The following is a 20198-nucleotide window of genomic DNA, read 5'->3' on the forward strand; positions in this document are numbered from 1 at the left end:
TATGAGTGAAAACTATTCCCTGTGAAGAAAAATGAGAACTGAAAGTCAATCAGGCATCTTAATATTTTTAGATTTATTTTATTATATGTGCATATTCAAACACAGAAGTCTAATCTTTCATAAATATCTTTCATAAACGTTTCAGTATTTATTCATATGCATTTTTTCCATGCTCTTTGGTCATTCAGTATTCATAACAAACTTCATAGTCATCTGAGGGAAGTTGGCTGTGTAGTCAATCTTTTGTTTTTTAACCTATAAAATGGCTAATAAAGGATTTTCATCCTGCAGTCACAGTGACTATTGAAAAATATGGAGGTACATTGATCTGTAATCCTAAAAGATCCTAAAACAACATAAGTAAATTTGTCTTAAGTTTTTCCAAACACATTCTGCCCTAAACTTGTTTTTATTCTCCTGAGTGTCAAACCAAACTTTGTTTCTGAAATGCTGCAGTTGAGACCCACTAAAATAAATGAGGAGGTGGGACTTTCTATTCACTGCCAAGACAAGGCCATGGAATTGGAAGTGTGAGGTCACGGGGCATGACTCAGTGTGATAGCAGCAAATTCCGGAGACTATTCAAGTCTCCTGTTCAATCTGAGGAAGGGTATTTAATTTCTGTTTTGGACTGTCATTCTATTTATGACCCTTTCTTCCCTGTAGGTCCCTGTATACACTCTTTTCCTGTCTCAGATACTCTCGGAGCCAGACAGCAGAGTGAGAATGTTTTTAATTGACTAAAGGGACAGCTACTAAAGAAGGAAGGAGATATCCTGCCTAAGGTAAGCTTGGAGGCTTGAAATAGCAAACCAGCTACTCCCAGCCAGACCCCTAAACTCCACAGATTTTTTCCCCCAGCATTGCTAAGCCCATTTATACCTTTTGACACTATAGTTCTCAGTGCCTTGTCCCAATGCACTCAATAACTCAGTGTCTTTTTGGGGGAAAAAAACATAATTAATCTAATAGAATTATAGAAAGCAACAAATACTGAAAAATGAAAGTAAAATGTTTTGCTATATAAAGTACTGTATCCAGAATTTGAACTGCTTGAATTGGATCTGAGTAGCATAAATCTCCACCCACTATCATGGATATACACGCTTATTCTAAGATCTCTCAAAAGTTAATTTCAGAAGAAGCAGCCTCTTGGTGGAGCTCAATTTTTTATATATGGGAAGTGAGTGTCTGTTTTAATTTTCCTCTGAACAAGATAAATATTATTAAATATCACAGCTTAAGAAATGATCTAGTATTACCAGTACTGTATTTATCATATGTAATAATTAACTTTTAGTTATCTATGCAATAATACTTGAATTACAAAAAATTGTAACTTATCTTGAACTTTTTCTAATCTTCCCCGACTTTTTTTTTTTAATAATTATTCCTTCAAACTCCAGGTAACAGTATTCCTGAGAATACATCTTGTAACAATCTTATGCACATACATGTATTTTATCAATTACACATAAACATTTAACACATTACATTCAACACATTTAAGGGCACCTTAAATGGAACAGATGCACACATCTGCAAAATCTCCACAGTCCCAGTATGAAAACATTTCCACTCTATAAGGCCCTGTTTGTCAGAGTGGAGGCTTTTTTGCAAGGTACAACATTACTTAGCTTATTGAAAAAGTTTCCAACAGACTTCCATAACACTAGAGTGAAGGAGTCAGGCTAAAAGGCAAATGGGCCAGCATAGTCATGTTCAAAACAGCCCAATACTTTTTAAACACATAGAAAGGTATATAGGATTCTGATTGGATATTTAACAATCTTCTTCGACCCTTTTATTTTTAAATATTTGATACGACTATACACAGAGAATCTGAATCAAGAATCAAGAAACTGGAACAAAGCACACACATATATAGAGACTCATATAGCCCAGACACTGGTAATTACCAAACATAAGGCCTCTAGCACTAATGGAGCAGCATAATTTTTAACAGGCGAAATATATAGCTTAGAAAAAAATCACAAAACCACTCATATATGTATATTTTTGCACTTGAGAATTAATTCAGCATTAAGTGTAAATGTCCTGAAAATATTGTGAAACATAGAAGAGGTCATTTACCACCTCTATTTTCTGAAGTTTTAGATTTGAAATTTTTAGTTTTGTCCTTTAATCTTTAACACAGAGATAACTTTCATTCTATCAGTGAATGAGACCAAAACCTCAAATTATATTTGAACGTGTAGATCACAGTAAAAACAAGGCCTACTTAATAAGCAATTCTAACAGAAAAATCATTTTCCTTTGTGATTTGGGTGGGTTTAATAGGTCTCCTTTATATGTACATATTCATTTCATAGCCAATGTAGTCAGAGTTTAAATGTATAGGTTTTAAATTCACTGCAATGTAATCAATGTCTGAACTTCAACTTGAGGACTAGAAACCACACACACCACCACCAGCATTCCAATTTAGGTATGTGTGTGTGTTTTTGTATGCTTAGAAGTTATGTAACAGTTTTCAAATAAAAACTGTTAAAGTTTTGAAATTTAATTTTGAACTGTATGAGGCCAAGCCCCACTATAGGATCAATAACACTAGATATGGCCTCACAAACCTTCTAAGTTTCATACTTTTCTTGAAGTAATTGAACTTCAAGTTAAAGTAAAATAAACAAGCTGACTGTGTCTATAAAGAAATTGCTCACTTTGTATTTTCTCCTCATAAACTTTGATGACTAAAGGATCATATGAATATTCTTAACACTAAGAAAAAGTTATTTTATCGAACCAATTCTAATAACACTAACCTTAACATCTGAAAATACGCCCTCAAGGGCAGGCACAGGATGCAGTGAGGGAACGTAGTCACGGTTCCCAATATCTCCCAGTCTTGGCATTGATGTAGTCAGGGCTAGAAGGAGGAATGCCATCTCTTTCTAGCTATTATATTTACATTTAATTTTTGTCATAGTATAGGCTGTTTAGGTTCTTCTTAATTCAGAATTATGTCTGATAATTTCTAGAATATTCTCTACTGTGACTAATTATGAAATGGAATTATCTTATATGGTATGAGCATTTTGATTTACAATATGCAATGAAATTGACAATTAAAAAATAAATATTGAAAAGTCCACAGCTCTAAAAATAGTATTTTTTTTCTTCTTCTAAATAGCTGCATTGTTGATCAAAACAAAAATGGCTGCAAGCTTACTTACTATTTAGTTTCCCCAAACTTATATTTCCTTATTATTTTTACGTAAATTTCTACTTATATAGCCACCTGATTTAATATTCTTGAAATTATAAAAATAAACATTTGCATGAGATGTATAATGTAACCTCAAAAATTGCATTCTCCTTTTAGAAGACATTATTTGTTAATATTTCTAAGTAAGCAGCTCTGTAATAGTATATATTTTTAACTGCTCAAGGCTTCTTGAATCATAAACAATGTGCAGTGAAATGGCTCTTTCCCTTTATTCCTCCCTGGTTTTTATAGTCTTCACACAACCAGACCATCTTAGCCATTGATTTTTAAAGATGTTTATGAAACAATATGCACACTGGCAGCAAAATCTACTGGGATCTGTGCTAACCATTGGGTGTAAAGTGCTGTGTTTTCATCTTTTCCAAGCAAAGGTTTTTCAACTTTTAGCCACATGAGCCCTTGCACATCCTGTCTACACCTTCAGCTCTTAAAAGGTGCAGAGTTAAACGTGAGACTCATCTAGGTCTACATCACTCTCCCCCAGCCCCTGCCCAGTGGGTGCAAAAGGGAACTGGCTGGCCAGCAGGGGGTTCTCCATGCCATTTTCCTCACTGATGTGAAGGACAGTGTCTCCGTGCTGAAGGAGGATGGATGTCTCAAGGCCTGTGAAGTCATCAGGGTCTGAGAGTTGAGCAGAGAGGGGGCTGTGTGCTGCAGCACCTTGTACTTCTGTGTCCTCCTTCTTTTCTCCTTCTTCAGCTGGGAGGGTCTCACCCTGAGATTGAAAGGATCGTAACATCATGGAAAGACAGGGAGGAACATCAGTGTTGTTGTCTAGCTGTAACTAGACAAGGAATCACAAGGCTGGACCCAGTTTTAGCCTCTGTTATATATGAGATCTTATATTGGCCCTTCCAACTTTCTAAGCCTCAGTTTTCTAACCTGTAGCATAAGCATCAGTTTTTGCCCCACTTACCTTGTAGACTGTGAGTATACAAATGAGGTAATGGTATTACAATGCTTTTTACCCATTAAAGATTTTATAAATGTATATAGCATATTGTCCCTTAGCTTTCTTTAAATACCACAAGAAGAATGTGGGACCTATAGGAACTTATTTCTAAAAATCAATAGCAGAAAAAAAAATCAAAACAAGAAAAATATTAAAACCATAAGGAAAAAGAACCAAACGTTCCTCTCACAGGATACAGAAGGCTGTATGTTTAAAGGCTTCCTCTAAATTGATAACATTTTTTTCAATTGAACTGTCTTTCAACTATGTATTATATATTAGTTTTCAATGGTTATTTTAGCTATGAAATATTTCCTCCGGTTTTTCATTACAAAGAGCATGAAGACTTCTCTCATTCCTTCTTAAGTATATGTAGTCTTGGCCATGTACTTTATATAGATTTTCTTTTTCCAGGGTCTGTCTGACTAACAAAGCTTTACAAACTCAGACTTAATTTATATGGGATACATATGCATACCCTACTGGTTTCCAGACAAAGGTGCGCCGGGAGCAAGGCATGCCTGTTTCTCTAGCGCCCTCACCTGCTTGGGAGACAGGCTGTGAAGATCAGCGACGACAGTGGTGGGGGAAGACGTGAGGACCGGTTTGTCCATCCCTTCTGGTTTCCTGGACGGGGCTGGGCTGCAGCCCTGTGGCTGGGCTGTAGCAGGAAGTGTGTCTGCTGGGGCACCTGCTGGCTCCGGCTGAGCCTCAGTGAAGGTCACAGATCGTTTCTGATCCGCTGTAGGTCAGAAGTAAAGCAGTAAATAGGAACAGTGGGGGGAAGTATGTTGTTGATGCTTAATTAGCTTTAATCAGCGTCTCCTGACTTTTCTTAGTAAAGACATTCCTAGTTTATCAATAAATGAGAGCATATTTGACTATTATGTACATGTTTTGATTTTACCTTCTTACAAACAGTAGGACTTGGGTAGAAAAATCATTTTTACATAAATAGCCTTTTCACATAAGTAGTTTTTACATAAAAACAAGATTGGCAAAGAGCATTAAGTGAACTTGGTCATCGCTCAGAACGACTGCCAACAGCATTTAAAAGTCCCTACTATTCATCGTTCCTCTTTCTTCAGTGAGACATATGACAATCCTAGTTCCTGGCTTGGGTAAGGAAAACACAACCCTTACAGTCAAACTTCATAGCATTTGCGCTTTCCATTTTCCTAGGTTCAGGAGGGGAGGGATGGGGTTGGGGAAGGTGAGAAAAATAAAGGCACTCCAGTTTCCTGGGAAACTTCTTCCCTTTTCCTAGTGGCTCTCCAAAGGTGTGCTTATCTGCATGAGCTCAGTCTCAGCTGTGTGGCATGTCAGCGTGTCAATGGTGCGTCAGAAGGGACACAGGAGGCCTCACCAGATGGCTTTGTTTTAGGTTGAATGCTCCTGCCAGTGGTGGACAGCCGAGCCCCGTGGCGGTTTCTGGGTTCAGTTTGAGTCTTCTGACGTGACAGTAGAGGACGTCTTAGCTAAAGAGAAGAGACAGAAGAAGGGTAGCGCGAACAATCCAACTACCTGGGAGGAAAAACTGAGCTCAGAGGATTCCGCCTATGGTTTGTCCCCTTCTTTGTGGGTTTCTGTAGAGTCCTATGGTTGTTCCTCACATTCATCGCTAATGAAATAAACTTCTTTCTGCATATCTAAATGCAAGTACGTATTTGGCATCCCCTTTAACCAATTCTGTCTTCCGATTATTACTCATTTATATATTCTAAGAACATTAACCATAATTTAAAACAGTCAATGTGAGAATTTCAATGAATTTTAGGATACAAAACTAGTAATTCTTACTTAGCAATCAGCCTTTGCTCATCTAAAAGCTGTCACTGAACTTAAGCTAACTCTCAGGGGGAGGCTGATGAAAAAAAATATCAGATGCTGGGAAAATGTCTGGTCTCCAAATCAGTGTTGGGACGCTCCCATCAAAGCAGCAATGCAAAGCCTCATTTAGATTTTTATTTAGACAGTAATGTAAAGGAATCGCACCCACGGAAATTTGTACAGGTGATCTTTACTTCGATATCAGTTTGAAATTGAATCATTAATCTTGAAATGAGGAAGAAAGGATGACTGTGCCTCTGCTTCTGGAAGGGATAACTGTATCTCTGCCCCTATGCAGAAATAGACTTTAAATCAACTTTATAACAAATCTTGCACAGTCAGTGGTTTGGCTGGCAAAGGTTTCTGGATAGGGGGCAAATAAAAGCATAGGCTCATTTATTCTAAGCAATCAGCTTGGTTAATAAGAAACTTCAGAGCTAAAATAGAAGCCCCAAACTCTCACCTTGCCTAAGCACTTACCATGTTTTAAAGTTGTTCTGTCCTGCTTATTTCAGGTGGGGAGAAGGCAAATTATAGTCTTAATATACATCTGAATTCAAAATTGAATACAGCTTCCATTTCCTAAAAGGACTCTCCTGCTCTTACAGGGTCGGCTTACCTGCCTTAGGCCCCTCTTTCTCCCCAGCGGCTGCTGAATGAGGAGGTTCTGCTGGCCAGGCTCACTCTGTACACTTGCCACCCTGCCAAGCATCAACAGCGTTAGTGTCCCCAGGAGGGAGTACAGAAGACCTTCCTCTGGTGGGCGTTAGCCAAAACCACGTATGTCCAACAGTCACTTCAAAGATGCCATAATCTTTGAAGGAAGGTTGAGAAAGAATCCCTGGGATGGGACTTTTCAAAGGTTTGGGAGGAAGGACAAGGCTTTGTAGCCCCAAGCTGCCAAAATTGAGATTCTGTTTTCAATGACTGATGCTGGATCTACTATTCAGCAAAACATCAATTTGATCACACCCCTGGATTGGAAGCCACCAAAAAGGCTTAAGACGCCATATTCTAATCTCAATTTTTTTTTTTTCCGAGGGTAAGGGAAAAGGTGGTGACGAACAAACACGAACAACTCTATCACATGGATGGGAACACCTCTTTTAAAATTTCAATTTAAATGAAAAAGATGGACGAATATCAAACACATCAGACACAGAATCCATTTGGGTGAAGGGTCACATTCAACACATGTTTGCAGCCGGAAGTCTCTGTGACTACTGAGTACATGAATAGTCACGCAGGTAGACAATTAAATGTCTTGGGAAAGTGATTTTAGATTTAAAAGGCTGGCAAAATAATTAAGCTATCATTACAACTTAGAAGTTTAATTAATTAATATAGAATTGCTGCACCCAAACATAGTACGTAATTTATAAAAGCAACAACCTGCTCCCCCCAAATTTACTGTGTATGTGTGTCTTTTATATGCAAAAATGACTACAGGCAGTGGTCCCTATTTCAGTGTTGGGTGAAGCTGAAAACACGGTCATGGGCCCCATGATCCTTTTTCATTCTGCATGCATGTGTAACAGGTATTTATAATGGGAGTGGAGGTGAAAAAAGGAAATGTATTGTGCCCCAGAGAACACTGTAATCCTGTGGATGATGCCAATGTGATTATTTGGTTAATGGGTAATTAATTTCTGCTTTGCCTTTGCAAAAGGAGAGTCATCTACAAATAGTTTTTACAGTAAAATATTCCACAGAGGAATGCAGAGTCAGCAACTGTCCATGAAAAGGAAAGACTGTATTCATTCATTGCCATTTTTAGAAAAAAGAGCTACCTAAATACAGTCTCCCTGCACTTGTAGGGAGAGAAATTGGTGGCAAGACAATCAAATGTTTCCCCTGTTGTATTAACAACTAGTCAATCATTGCCATGGCTGGCACAACCACATCTGTCATTTTTTTTAGTTTTAAAAGTCTTACTTCTATTTCCACTAGAAGAAAATGAATGATTCCCAAATGGAGTTCATCACAGTTTTTCTGAAATAAGGATGGAATTATACCATAATGTATTACACCATTTGGGATGCACAATACAAAATTCCAGACAGAGTCTCAAAAACAGATGTTTTTACACTTTCTTGTCCTCCTGAACATCAAGTTCAAAAAAATCGATGTTCATTATTTTTATACATATATGACCTTGTTCCATATACGACTTTTCTATGAAGATGGAAAATCATCCCAAAGGAACAATGCAATAAATTCTGATAAGCAATCCAAACTAAGTTGCTGGCATGTTTGAAATGACATCTCCTTATTAATTATACATTTTAACATGTGTCTTAAATTGGAAAGGTGTTCAATTATCATATGCACAAAAGTAGAAACAAGTTTCTCCCAAATACTTAGCAAAGCTTTCACTAGAATGGATTCTTCATTGACATCTAAGTGTTACCTCAGTTCCCTCGGCCGTAAAGGGAGGTTAATACTTACCACCTACCTCCCATTAAGGTAGAGAAAAGAAGTTAGTTGATGTAAAATGGTTTGAACATGAAGAGTGATGTAATATAGCATGCTTCCTTGTTTTACTTTGTAATGAGTTTACTGCTTCTAGAACACTAGAAGGAAGTAGGCAATAAAATGTCTTAAGAATAATTGGGCAGAGAAAATGAAATAGAGGCAGTCCACTTGTCTCATTTTTATTCAGTAATCAGAGATTGTGAGGAAAAAAAATGGTGCAAGAAACAAAAAGAAATACACGCCACTCAAGGATTTAAATGTCAAAACATAATGGTAATTTCACGATGATTATTCCAAGGGAGGATCATAAGCATCAAAATTTTCTCTATGGATAGAGAGGCTTATCTCTAAGAAATGGATCAAGTTTACAGCCTTAGTAATTATCTGTTCTGTGTAAGTGATATAGCATTTCATCAATGGAATGCACATATCAGTGATGAAATTCTAGAACATGTCCTTGGAATTACAGTCCAGCTAATATATTATATTCTCCCTAAAAATGTGATGCTAACATGCTTATATTTGGAACATCAAAGTCTAGCTTTACTGTGTGCAGAGGACATGTTAATAAAAAACAGAGAAATTAACAATAGAAGTAACACACAGAACGTGTTTCTTTTTCTCAGGTCTGTATTAAACTGGAGTTGCGTATAAAAAGTGATCCCAATTTAGCTTCTCCCCATGTCATGTAATATTTCCATCATGTGTAGGATTTGTGATGTGTGACCATCAGGTGTGCAATACTAACACCAACCAGAAGACCATGGTGCTTGCCCTAAGCACCTCTCAGAAAAACTGATTTCCTAAAAATTTAATCTTGGGGATGAGAAATGACTGATTTCCACTGTTTTGCCAAATAAAAGAGTATACAATAAGTATAAAAGCAATACAACTTTCTGAATTGAAGCTAAAATCATCCTTTGTATTTTTACATCACTGAACAACATTACTATGGCAAATGATCTAGATCTTAGGGAAGTAAATGTACTTGCGTCTTGGCAGAACCACTGTGACTCAACTGTATGCAAAAACCAAAAACACCTATCTCAAAATACAAGGAAGTCATTGATAAGCTAGAGAAACTTAGACAACGTTAGAAGACAATTCTGGCACAAATTACCTCTTTTCCCTTACTTCAGCACGAAAGCCTGTTTTGTGGAGTATAAATACGTATGTATCTCCTGATGGAATATATGTTTAATGGTATTTCTTAAAGGATAGGGGAACAAAGGGCCATTCAGTAATGCAATAAAAATTTGTATCATTCATTTCAATTACCAAAAAAAAAAAGATTTCAATCTAGAAACAGATTTCATAAATAAAAATTATGAGTAGAAGCACTGGGTGAGACTAGCACACAGAAAATGAATTCGTATTTTCATTGCTTTTATCTATAGTTTTAGTTTCAATTTTAATATGGTTAGAGAATCTCGAGGTGCAGTGCCAGACCACGAGCAGAGCCACTTTCCCTGGGGGATGGCCTTGTGCTGGGAGTGCATGAAGCCAGCACTAAAGGAGCCATAAAGCATTTATAGAGAAGAGGGATATAGGGATATAAACAGACAAAATCCTACTCTTCCCTTTCCCAGTAGAAGATTACTGTTTAAAATTTACTTAGCCTCCACAACAACCAAGAAAATGTATCTTTCAAATGCCATGGAATTTTGATATTAGAGGCTGGAATCAGATTTAAAAGCTGGCGGGGGTGGGGATAATCTGGATCTTCGCTCTCCTGGAAGAACTGACTTAGCATGGGCAGAATATCCTTATCCCATATCACAACACACGTTTTCTTAACTATTAATTCTCAGCTACACAAAAAGCTTGCTTTAATTTTTCTCTTGTACTTTAGAGTACTTGCCAAGTTTTCATACTTTGAAAAATATGTATGATCATGAGATGGATAGGTTATTTTTATTTTGTCTTACCCAGACTGCATGTCTTGTTCAAACTTGAGCCACATTTTTATTTGCCAGGTGATTAAAATTACCCTTGCAGAATCAAATAACATTGTAATCACTCTCTTCTTTTTAAGGTTAGAGTTGATTGTCAATTCCTTCCTTTCAAAATGTCCTAACATGTCCAAAGAAAATTTAATCCTCAAGTATAAACTTCCAGGCTTATGTGCTTGGATAACTTTCTGTGTCTATATTCTTCTGGAGAGAAAATATGGTCCCTAGTGTGTGTGTTTGGGGGCGGGCACTGGGAGGGAACATTCACAATGAGTTTCTGTACTTCGAAGGGCAACACTCTCAAAGCAGAGAATTCTTCCATGGAACATTATTATAATTTATTAATTTCCAAAAGAAAGAATCTTTTCTCCATAGCATAGTGCTTCCAACAAGCTTATATTCCTTGTCATGAATGTTTATAAGAAACCAGTTAGCACAGGTTAAAAAAAATCCTGGAGGAAATTTTCTAAAGGTCTGCAAGAATTGTGTTAATTTCCATCTATTCATCAGATTATCCGATTATCCTAGTTTTTTCCTTTATTTTTTTAGCCCTCAGACCAACTTGCCCACTTTGCCTAAAACAAGTGCTTTTTCAAAAGCAATTTCTCAGAAAGTTTATCAAAATATGGGTTGGCTGGAGGAGTCAAGTTTATTACTTTCCGTTAGGCATGCTTCCTGATATTCTTTAAGCTTTGGTGCCAGATTTTCCTTAAGACTACTTTGGATGGATTTTAGGTCCTGAGTACTCGGGTGTGTGCTAAATGTAACTTACATGGTTCATGCCTCACTGCTTTCTTGAGGATTTTAAGAGCCTGCAGCATAAAGAAGTTTCATGCCCCAAAGAAGAAAGCCCAGAAACCAAATATAAAAAGTATATAGCCTATTTTATAAACCCACCTCTTAGTAAATGCCAAAAGTTCCTCTCCTCCAAAGAGAACTTGGTAACATGATGGAGTTCAAGAGATATGATTTGCAGTGTATGGCAAAGGTGGATGTGCTACTGGCCGGTGGAATGCCTCTGCATCACTAGAATTATTTAGAATCCAAAGTAAACACCTCACCTTCTGGTTTCTTAATGACCGTAACTGAATCCGGGTGACTGACACCCAGAACTGAAACACCCCAGTTACAGGAACAACAAACCAACAACAGTTGATTTAAAACAGTCATCAAAGCCCTCACAGCAATGACTAGTTCAACTGCAGATAAAACCTACAGGTTTGGCTCTGAACCACTGTCACACAGCAAGAATTTTGGGTTTACTCCCATTGACACTGGACCCAGGGCAGACTGAATTGGCTTAGATAACTCCAGATCAGAGTCATCTGAACCCTAAGCCTGCCAAAGAAGGCCAAGTCCCTGGGAGAATTTATAAAAATCAACACAAACTCCTTCCTTCTCCCACCAACCCCAGACTGGTATTTACTCAGCAAGAGTAGAATAGAACATGGCCTAATTAGAAGAGCTGGCCAAATGAAAGTCTGATTTAATAGTTTCTACCCTCAGTAGGACATTGAAATTATCTTTCTGATCCAGCTTCTCCTGTTTCGTATGTTAATATTAAACTTTAAACAAATGTATGCCTTAAAGCCACTGGTCACAGTGCTAAACTTGGTTCAAAGCTCTTCAAATACAACGAACAATGAAGGGAAAACATCTAGAGGACTGTTTTGTACTTCCGGCCCCAAAACCCTCAGTAGTGGTACTAAAGCCTTCACTCTACGGCACTTCCACATTTACCACCAGTAAGAGACTGGTCTGTCACGGCAAGGGCTCGCAAACACAAATGAATGTCATGAATTATGAGGCCAGTGGAAAAAAAAAGATACACCTGATGATGGAGTAAGTTTCCCATTTTCAATGGCAGAAGAAAATGTGAAATCTGAACGAGATGCAAAGAAAACAAAGGACAGCCTTTCTCAGGAACGGCCTCTCAACATTTCCTCATCTTTGTGATAGAGCAATAAACATGGGTGTATTGCACTCACTCTACAATGCAAACTTGAAAGGGAATGTTTTCTCTTGAGATGGAACAAAGGCACTCTTAGAATGAACAAGAAGCATTGCCCCTAATGAGGATTAGTTGAGAGGTGTGAATCAACAGCACAAGATTAGGAATGTTTGATGTGGGTTATCTGAGTGTTAAAGGTGCAGTCCCCCTCTCTGAAGCCTTAAGCCAGAAGCCAAACCATTATATGGTTTGCATCATAAGGCTTCTCTTAACGAGAAAGGTTTGTGTCTGATATTTCATGGCAAATTTGGGAGTCCTCTTTGCACTGGGATAGGCATTCTTTATACAAGTGTTGTTTGAACAGGCTACTATGATAGCCTGCCTCAAAGCATGCATTAGAGAGCGGATGACATAATTGTATCAACACTTATTACAGCATCACTGTTTGTTTTCTTACCATCCATGCAATTAGCTAAAAGGCCTGTCTGGAATTTATAAGGGGCTTCTCGATGATGGAGAGTTGTATTAAAAGGCTTCTGAAAGAACAGTTCTTATGGAATATCAAGGGATATTGGGGGGGAAATGATTAGATGGGATAAATGTAACATTTGGCATGTTAAACTCTTTAGATGGTCCATGGGATAAGCCCTAAAAGAACTCCAGGGATTTTTTTTTTTAAAGTAAGCTTTTTAGGCCATTTTTGATTGAGCTCTGAAGCTGAAAATGAAGGAGGCTACACCTTTGACTTCCAGGCTCGTGTGTTCATGAGCAACAAAGGGCAAGGAATGAAAATCGTTATCGAGACGGGGCGAGAGGAGACAGAGAGACAGAGAGACAGAGGAGACAGGGAACAGCTAGTTCCTCAGCACAGACACCAATAGACAGGTAGCGTTGACACTGTACCTAGAGAGGCTGCCCTCAGCGGCCAGGCCCTGGGAGTCATCGAGGACATTAGGTTCACTGCAGGAGGGGTAGGGAGATGAAGCATTTAGGGAAAGAAAATGCAAACAAATAAAAGAAAAAGAAAAAAGGCATGCGATTTTCTGCTTCCAAGAACCAAAAAAAAAAAAAAATCAATTTAACAGAACAAGGAAGGAAAAGGAGACAGTCAACCATTTCACCTTGTGCTGGGTCTGTCAAGACATAGGACTCAAGGCAATGGGGGAGGAGGGACTTTGGGGGGACACGACTCTCAGTGGAGTGACCTACTTATTGGTCAAGAGTTGGGACTTAAAATGAGCTCCGAATGGACACATGAGCTCTGAAACGCATCGCAGAATGAATCTGGAGAAGACGAAACTGTCATTCCTCTGGTAACTATTTGGTTGGGTGGTGATGATCTTTCACCTGTTTCATGGACATGACGCTTCACTGACCAGGATCCTGCTTCTTTCTGGTGTACTGTGACGTTATCACACAGAAACCACTTACCATGAACTGCTACAACCCAACTCTCGGAACAGATGCCATTAAGAAAAGCAAAGAAAGAATCCAACTTCACCTGCTAATTTTGCAATGAAAATGCAAGTACACGAATGGAAGGAAGATAACCCTGGGAAATTCACCCGGAACTCGCATTTACCTCCTCGCTCCATCCTCTAGTGACTGAATTGTAAATGCCAAAAGAAAAAGCCTATCAGGCTGGTGAGAGAATAATTAAATAGTTTATTGATATATTTGGATGCCGCTGATTTGGGGATTTGTGAACAGAAACTGTCACACTTTTTCTCTCTTTCCCTCAGTGCCCAGCATTGAGCAAAGCACCTACAAGGCACTCAATAAATAGTTGCTAAATTGGATGGAATTAAACTATTCAGAAAACTGGAATGCCTGCCCCCAAAGAATTGTGGTTCACCTGCTTACTGTAAAAATAGCGTCTGTCCTCAGGAGGCTTTCCCTACACACATAGACATCATTATCTTCACTAGCCTTCCAAAGTATGACTTAAGCCCAAAGGGGTCACCTACATTATTTTTCTGGATTTCTAGTATATCCATAATAGAACCAATTTTCTCCCCAGAAATGAGATAACCTCTGAAAGGATATGGACAAGGGGAATTGATGGCCGAGTTGTTTTAGGTAAATAACAAAAAGATCCTCCATTTAAAATTCCTAAAATTCTCTAATTTAAATAAAACTTTCAAGTAGATGGCTAGATAGTTTTTATTCATTCTTGAGAGAAGTGTGCACATTACTAGCAATTAAAAATAAATCACTAAAAAAGTCACTAGTTGCCAATGTTAACTGCTTGTATGATTTTACATCTTTTTTGGACATTATAGTTTGGCCCTGATTTTGTTCATTTATTTTATTTATAAGACTGCCTTTTCAAAGATAAATTATCAAATGGTGGGTAAAACAATTTCTTACAATGATCGTTACCCTTATATATTATCAATTTTTGTAATAACTAAATAGTACATAAATATTGCTTTCTGTATAAGCATGTAATTTACTTACTAATCTTTTATAATCTCCCCCTTTTAAAAATATTCTCCAAAGTTTGGCTTTATTTCACAAATTTTATTTCATCCATGCAGGTCAGGAATGATTTGCTAAAGGATTTGGGTACAAGGTAATTATTTCTGCATGTAAACTAATTTTACCTGAACATTAGAATGTGCTCTTATCATTATTATTTTCCATGTATAAATTATACCACAATGGTTCTATAGGTAATAAAAGTGAAAAGGGCCATATTCTTTGAAATAATTCAGTTCCTGAAGTAAAAATTTTATTGACTCTGGAATAGAAAAATTTTTTATTAAAGTATAGTTGATTTACAATGTGTTAATTCTCTTATGTCAGATCATTTTCTATACTACCATATATATGGCAAACTATATGTATATGAAGTTTTTAATCGATATTCTGAGAGGGCAGAGAACATCAAAGAAAATGTCTTAAAGGATTTAGTTATGGAATCATAGAACTATAGATAGAGAAGTTACCTTGAAGACCAACTTCAACTAATCTTCTCATTTCACAGAGGAGAAAACTGTGGGCTCTTGTTAAATGATTGCCCAAGGTCAGACATAGTGGCATAGGTCCTTTTCTGCTTGGTTCAGTATCACTACTGACCACTAAATACTGATCATATACCAGAGGTCTAAACTTTACCAAATACATCAAGCAAGTCTTATACACTTGGCGAGACACTAATTATTAGCTTAGCTGATGATATATCTGAAATTCAAGAATATCATTTGAAAGAAGACCATGAACAAAGATCTTATATATATTTATAGAAAAATTCTGAAGAGAAATAATGCTAGGATCAGAAACTAAGATCCCTTCTACTGGCCTGGCTTAGAAAACTCTCTGCAAATTGTTGCCTGTGGAACCCTAGTTGAAAAATCGCTTGAATGGTCTACTTCAAAACATTGTTTGCTTCTTTTTAGCTTTTTAGAATAACAGGAGAGAATTCTCAGAATTTCTGCCTTTGCCCTCAAATACAGAGTATAACATACCCGGGGCTCTTTACCTTTGGCTGGGTAACATGCCCACCTCAGCCTGAGGTGCAGACATGCTGGAGACGTGGCTGGAGAACCGTCTCCTTCCAATGGCGCTCAGGAGGTAAGCTTCCTGTTCACTTACCACACTGGGCATGCTGACAGAGTCATCTGAAAGGGCCAGAGAAGGGAGCGTTACCAACTATGAAGTGGATCAGAAAACCCAAACCAACTTTGTGCTTGGGTTCTGTCCTTGGCTTAAATACAATCTTAGGGCAGTCTCTAAAGCTAAAGTATCATTTATCACTTTGTACAGATTCAAAACTGAGACCTCTGGGGTCTGAAGAAACATCTTCACTATTTGTACAAAAATGGAGAATTTGACAGCTGAGCCAGAGTTAATGAACATTGTCATTTTGAGAATATGAACAGAACGTCGAGTTAAAGTGACCAGTTACATCATTTGGGTGAGGGAAACAGCCTCAATAAATCTTCATGACTGTAATTCCATCTTGGAAAAAAAAAAATGACCTTTGGGGGCTTAGTTTTTAATCTGTAAACAAAGGGATGAAGGATAATTCTTCACATCTACACATCTCCCACCTTTGAACAGCCTTCATGAAATAAATGTAACTCCTTGTCCATTACTACAAGTAGGTTATTTGTAAAAGTCAAGGGGCATCTGCAAATTAAAGATTTCAGAAAAGCTGGACTATACACTTTTAAACCTTCCAGCAGTAGTCCAATAAGGGACTTTGTTATTAAACAAGTCAAGCATGTTTCTTCGACATTCAAACACTACATTCAGTACATTTTATTAATGATTTTTAGACTGCTGAGGGAAAGATTATTTCAAGTATTTTTTGGAAAAATATTTAAAAACCTATAAATTCGTTAACAAATGCTTATTTTAACCTAAATTTAAAATTTGATGCATGCAGTTTTGTTTTCTTCATAGAAGCAGAAATGAATGTATCCAAATGCATATGAAAATTAACGTTAGTACAATATTTATGATGAGGTGACCTCATTCTAAGTGAGCTAGTATTGTTTCTTACTGAACAGGAAACATATTCTGATTAACATTAGAGTTTTGGTGAAACGTTACCATATAAGGTCATCTGACAGCATTTATTTAAAATATCTCCAAGTAGTCCTATTTCGAGTGAAATTTATTTCAAACCAAACAGGTGAAAAGAAAAAGTGCTAAACATTTTAATTTGCTATATAATGACTGGCTGGAAGTTGATTCTTGGTATAGAATGGTATTTTCTTTTTAGGTGTGTTCATAGAGAAGAGAATAACCAGATGTGCCTTAAAAAACATGAAAACATGGTCAGGTAGATTGAGCTATTCTTACTGAGAACTTTCTGGGATTCCACTAATTTTTTTCACTCTGTTCAAACTCGTATATCATGTAACACTTACTCCTTCAATGTTTGTTTGGTGATTAATTGTGTGTTGCCTTCCATTCACTCTTTTGTTAAGTGTTCTTTATCAAAAATGTCCGTCATCTCCTCTGCAGGACTATATTGAAGACTTTAGAGAGCACAGAACATATCTTTCTCATACTTTCTTGTTCCTGCTAGGTCTTGATACAGGTTTGATGACTGAATAGGAAAATTGTTTAATTCAAAGATGTCAACCTTCTAGCTTTCATACCCCACCTAGTAAATGAATACACACCCACATCACAATCACACCACACCATGTGTTAGCAACCTTTCGTTCATTGGGACGGCTGTAATGTCTGAGAGCAGAGATAGTAGCAAAAACTTCCATGTGTCAGTGTGTGTGTGCATGTGTGTGTGTTGGCATTTGGTAAATGATATCTCTGTTTATTTCTTCTGTACTTTCCTTCCCTAGCTCTTTCTACTGGCTAGGTCATCTACGTATTTATAAAGTTACCTGCAAAATATATTTAGCTCTATTAAAGAGAGGTTGTTATCATTTGTCATCATTTAAAAAAATTGCTAGGAGAGATTACTTGAAGCATTAAAGGAAAATGGATATTACTTTAAGTTCTAGATTATTACGAGGACTTAATAAATATTCTAACTGCTGATCCTTGTCTGTCTCATTTTGTTTTTCTTTTGGTCAAGATTTTTCAAGATTTTCCTAATTACAATTTTAGGGTTATTTCCATGAGCAATGACCAGGGTGATTTAGAAACAAGTGCGTAAGTCAGGTGCAGAACAATATGATTATCATTTTGTTATCTACTTAGTTCTGAAGCTAAATCCGGAAATATAATTGATGTGCATTTTGACAAAGCAGTTATTTCTTTCCCTCTCCTACACATCCAACTGCAGTAGGGTGTTAAAATACCTTCATTCATCCTAGTTAATTAAAATTCCAACCTCAACTCTATTTAATTTAGTTCAGAGTGGGGCTTTTTGTTGTTATTTCGTATGGAGAGGCTCTGAGTGAAGATCCAGATTTTGTTTTCATAAGGCATTGACAGCACACTTTGCTATAAATCTTATACCAGAGTGTCCTTAATTAGGTCTTTAAAATTTTTTTTAAATAAAATATTTTAAAAACACAATCGGAAAATAATTGATACAATTAAGAAAACATTATACGACAGTGGTGTTTAATGGACACTTTCTTTTAAAACTATTATGCATATATATGGAAGTGTGTTCTTGACAGGATTTCCCCTCATTTCATTACATCAAATCTTAAGCATATGCATTAGAAGCTCCTGGGCTGTTACTGGGGACATTTTAAACTCAAATTGGGTTATATGCCCCGAGACAGTCTTCTGGTTTACATTCTAGATAATACAGACGACTAGTCTTTTCCAAGTCATGAGCATACGCATTGCTCACTTTTCTTGCCCAACTGGGTCATTAAGTGTTGACTGACCTAAGCAAGATGGTCTACCCAACTCCTACTAAATGACCAAGGATATCAAAGAATTTATAGAAAAGCAGGCATTAGAAATCATGGGATCTGTCACAATTCCATTTTAAATCCTTTTTGTAAAAATGACCAGGGGGGATCAGAACCAAAAAGGTCACAAAAGCAGAAATCCTTCCCAAGTCCTCATTCACATGGCCAAGCTATATCACACACGACCTCCCCAGCCCCTAACCATCCCTCCCTGCCCCCGCCAAATTCTGCAGGATGACCTACTTTCCTCATCTTCCTCATCGGTTCGACTCAGGGTGTCCTGTGAAGCCTGCTGGGACGGCTCACTGTCCTGCTCCCAGACAGTGCCGGTGCCCGTGTTGGAGCGGGACATGGTGGCCAGGCTCAGGCGGTAAGCGGAGGTGGAGGTGCCCACAGTGCTGATGGATGTCTTCCCTTGGTAGGCTAGTGGGATGGAGAGACCAAAGGAAATCTATGGTAAGGATCTTGAAAGAAAACAAGTGCAAGCTTCAAACTTCTCTCTGACAACGTGTATTTTTCTTAAGGAAAGGTCAGCAAAAGAGTGTGTCCCAGATAGATGATCTTCAGAACAAAATAGCAAATAGAAGTGAAAACGTTAAAAAAAAAAAATTGGCCACTAATGTACTTATAATTTAATAGTTTTATTGCAAGGAGCGTATCTCTAACAATGTAAAATGCTTGGATGTTGCTCCCTCTCTCTGTTTTCAATTTCATTTTCCAAGGCTGGCGAAATGCAAATTAATTTTGACCTGAATTGTAGCTTCCAACTTGGTCAATTTCACTGAGAAATATACTTTACCTGACAAAAGCATAAAGAAGTAATAAATTCATTGTCTGATAGGAACCTCACAATCAGAATCAGAATACATACTTCAAACTGAGTTCTTATTCCCCTTTTCTGGAAATTACAACTTATAAAATACCCCCTTGGTTCTATGTTAGATAATTTTATTATAAGGCAGAGTACTTGAATGGCACTGTATAGATTACACCAAGATTATACTTGTCAATTTCTTTGTCTTTACTTCATTGCAAACAACAATAAAAGTTTTAGACAAAAAAAAAAGCCATCAGATAATAATATTCTACTTATGGGTAATGACTGCCCTCTAATGGCAGATAATGATTTATTTTTTTTCATCAGTAGCCTGCAGTTAGTGTTAATTATAAAAGTAAACAATGCACTCCCAAAGAAAATTTTTTGAACAATGTAAAGGAAGTACCTCCTAGCTTGCCAGTTTTGATTCAACCCTCTCTCCCTCCAATTTGTGTGAAGTCAAGGACTTTATAATCAGTCATACAGACCTGGTTTTAAGTCCCATCACTGGTGCCACTGTCTATGTGTGTAAGTTATTAATCCTCTATTGAGCCTCAATTTCCTCATTCTATAAGTAGACGTTCAGTTATGCATCTTGCAGGTATTAGTGTGGGTTAAATTAAA

General features: G+C 37.3%; 1 protein-coding gene across 12 annotated transcripts in view; it reads right to left on the reverse strand.

The window, feature by feature from the left end:
• Positions 1-52: 52 nt before the first annotated feature.
• Positions 53-20198, reverse strand: part of UNC80 (unc-80 homolog, NALCN channel complex subunit) — a 190352-nt gene continuing 170206 nt past the window's right edge. For all 12 annotated transcript variants that reach the window (XM_072961364.1, XM_072961363.1, XM_072961360.1 and 9 more), the window contains 6 exons: positions 19001-19180; positions 15892-16030; positions 6649-6730; positions 5566-5677; positions 4742-4941; positions 53-3962 (listed from right to left, as the gene is read on the reverse strand). In XM_072961364.1, the coding sequence (XP_072817465.1) occupies positions 3690-3962; positions 4742-4941; positions 5566-5677; positions 6649-6730; positions 15892-16030; positions 19001-19180 (986 nt within the window). In that variant the 3' untranslated portion in view covers positions 53-3689. The remainder of the gene's footprint in view (positions 3963-4741; positions 4942-5565; positions 5678-6648; positions 6731-15891; positions 16031-19000; positions 19181-20198) is intronic.

Source organism: Vicugna pacos, chromosome 5 (genome assembly GCF_048564905.1).
Source record: "Vicugna pacos chromosome 5, VicPac4, whole genome shotgun sequence".
Taxonomy (NCBI): Eukaryota; Metazoa; Chordata; class Mammalia; order Artiodactyla; family Camelidae; genus Vicugna; species Vicugna pacos.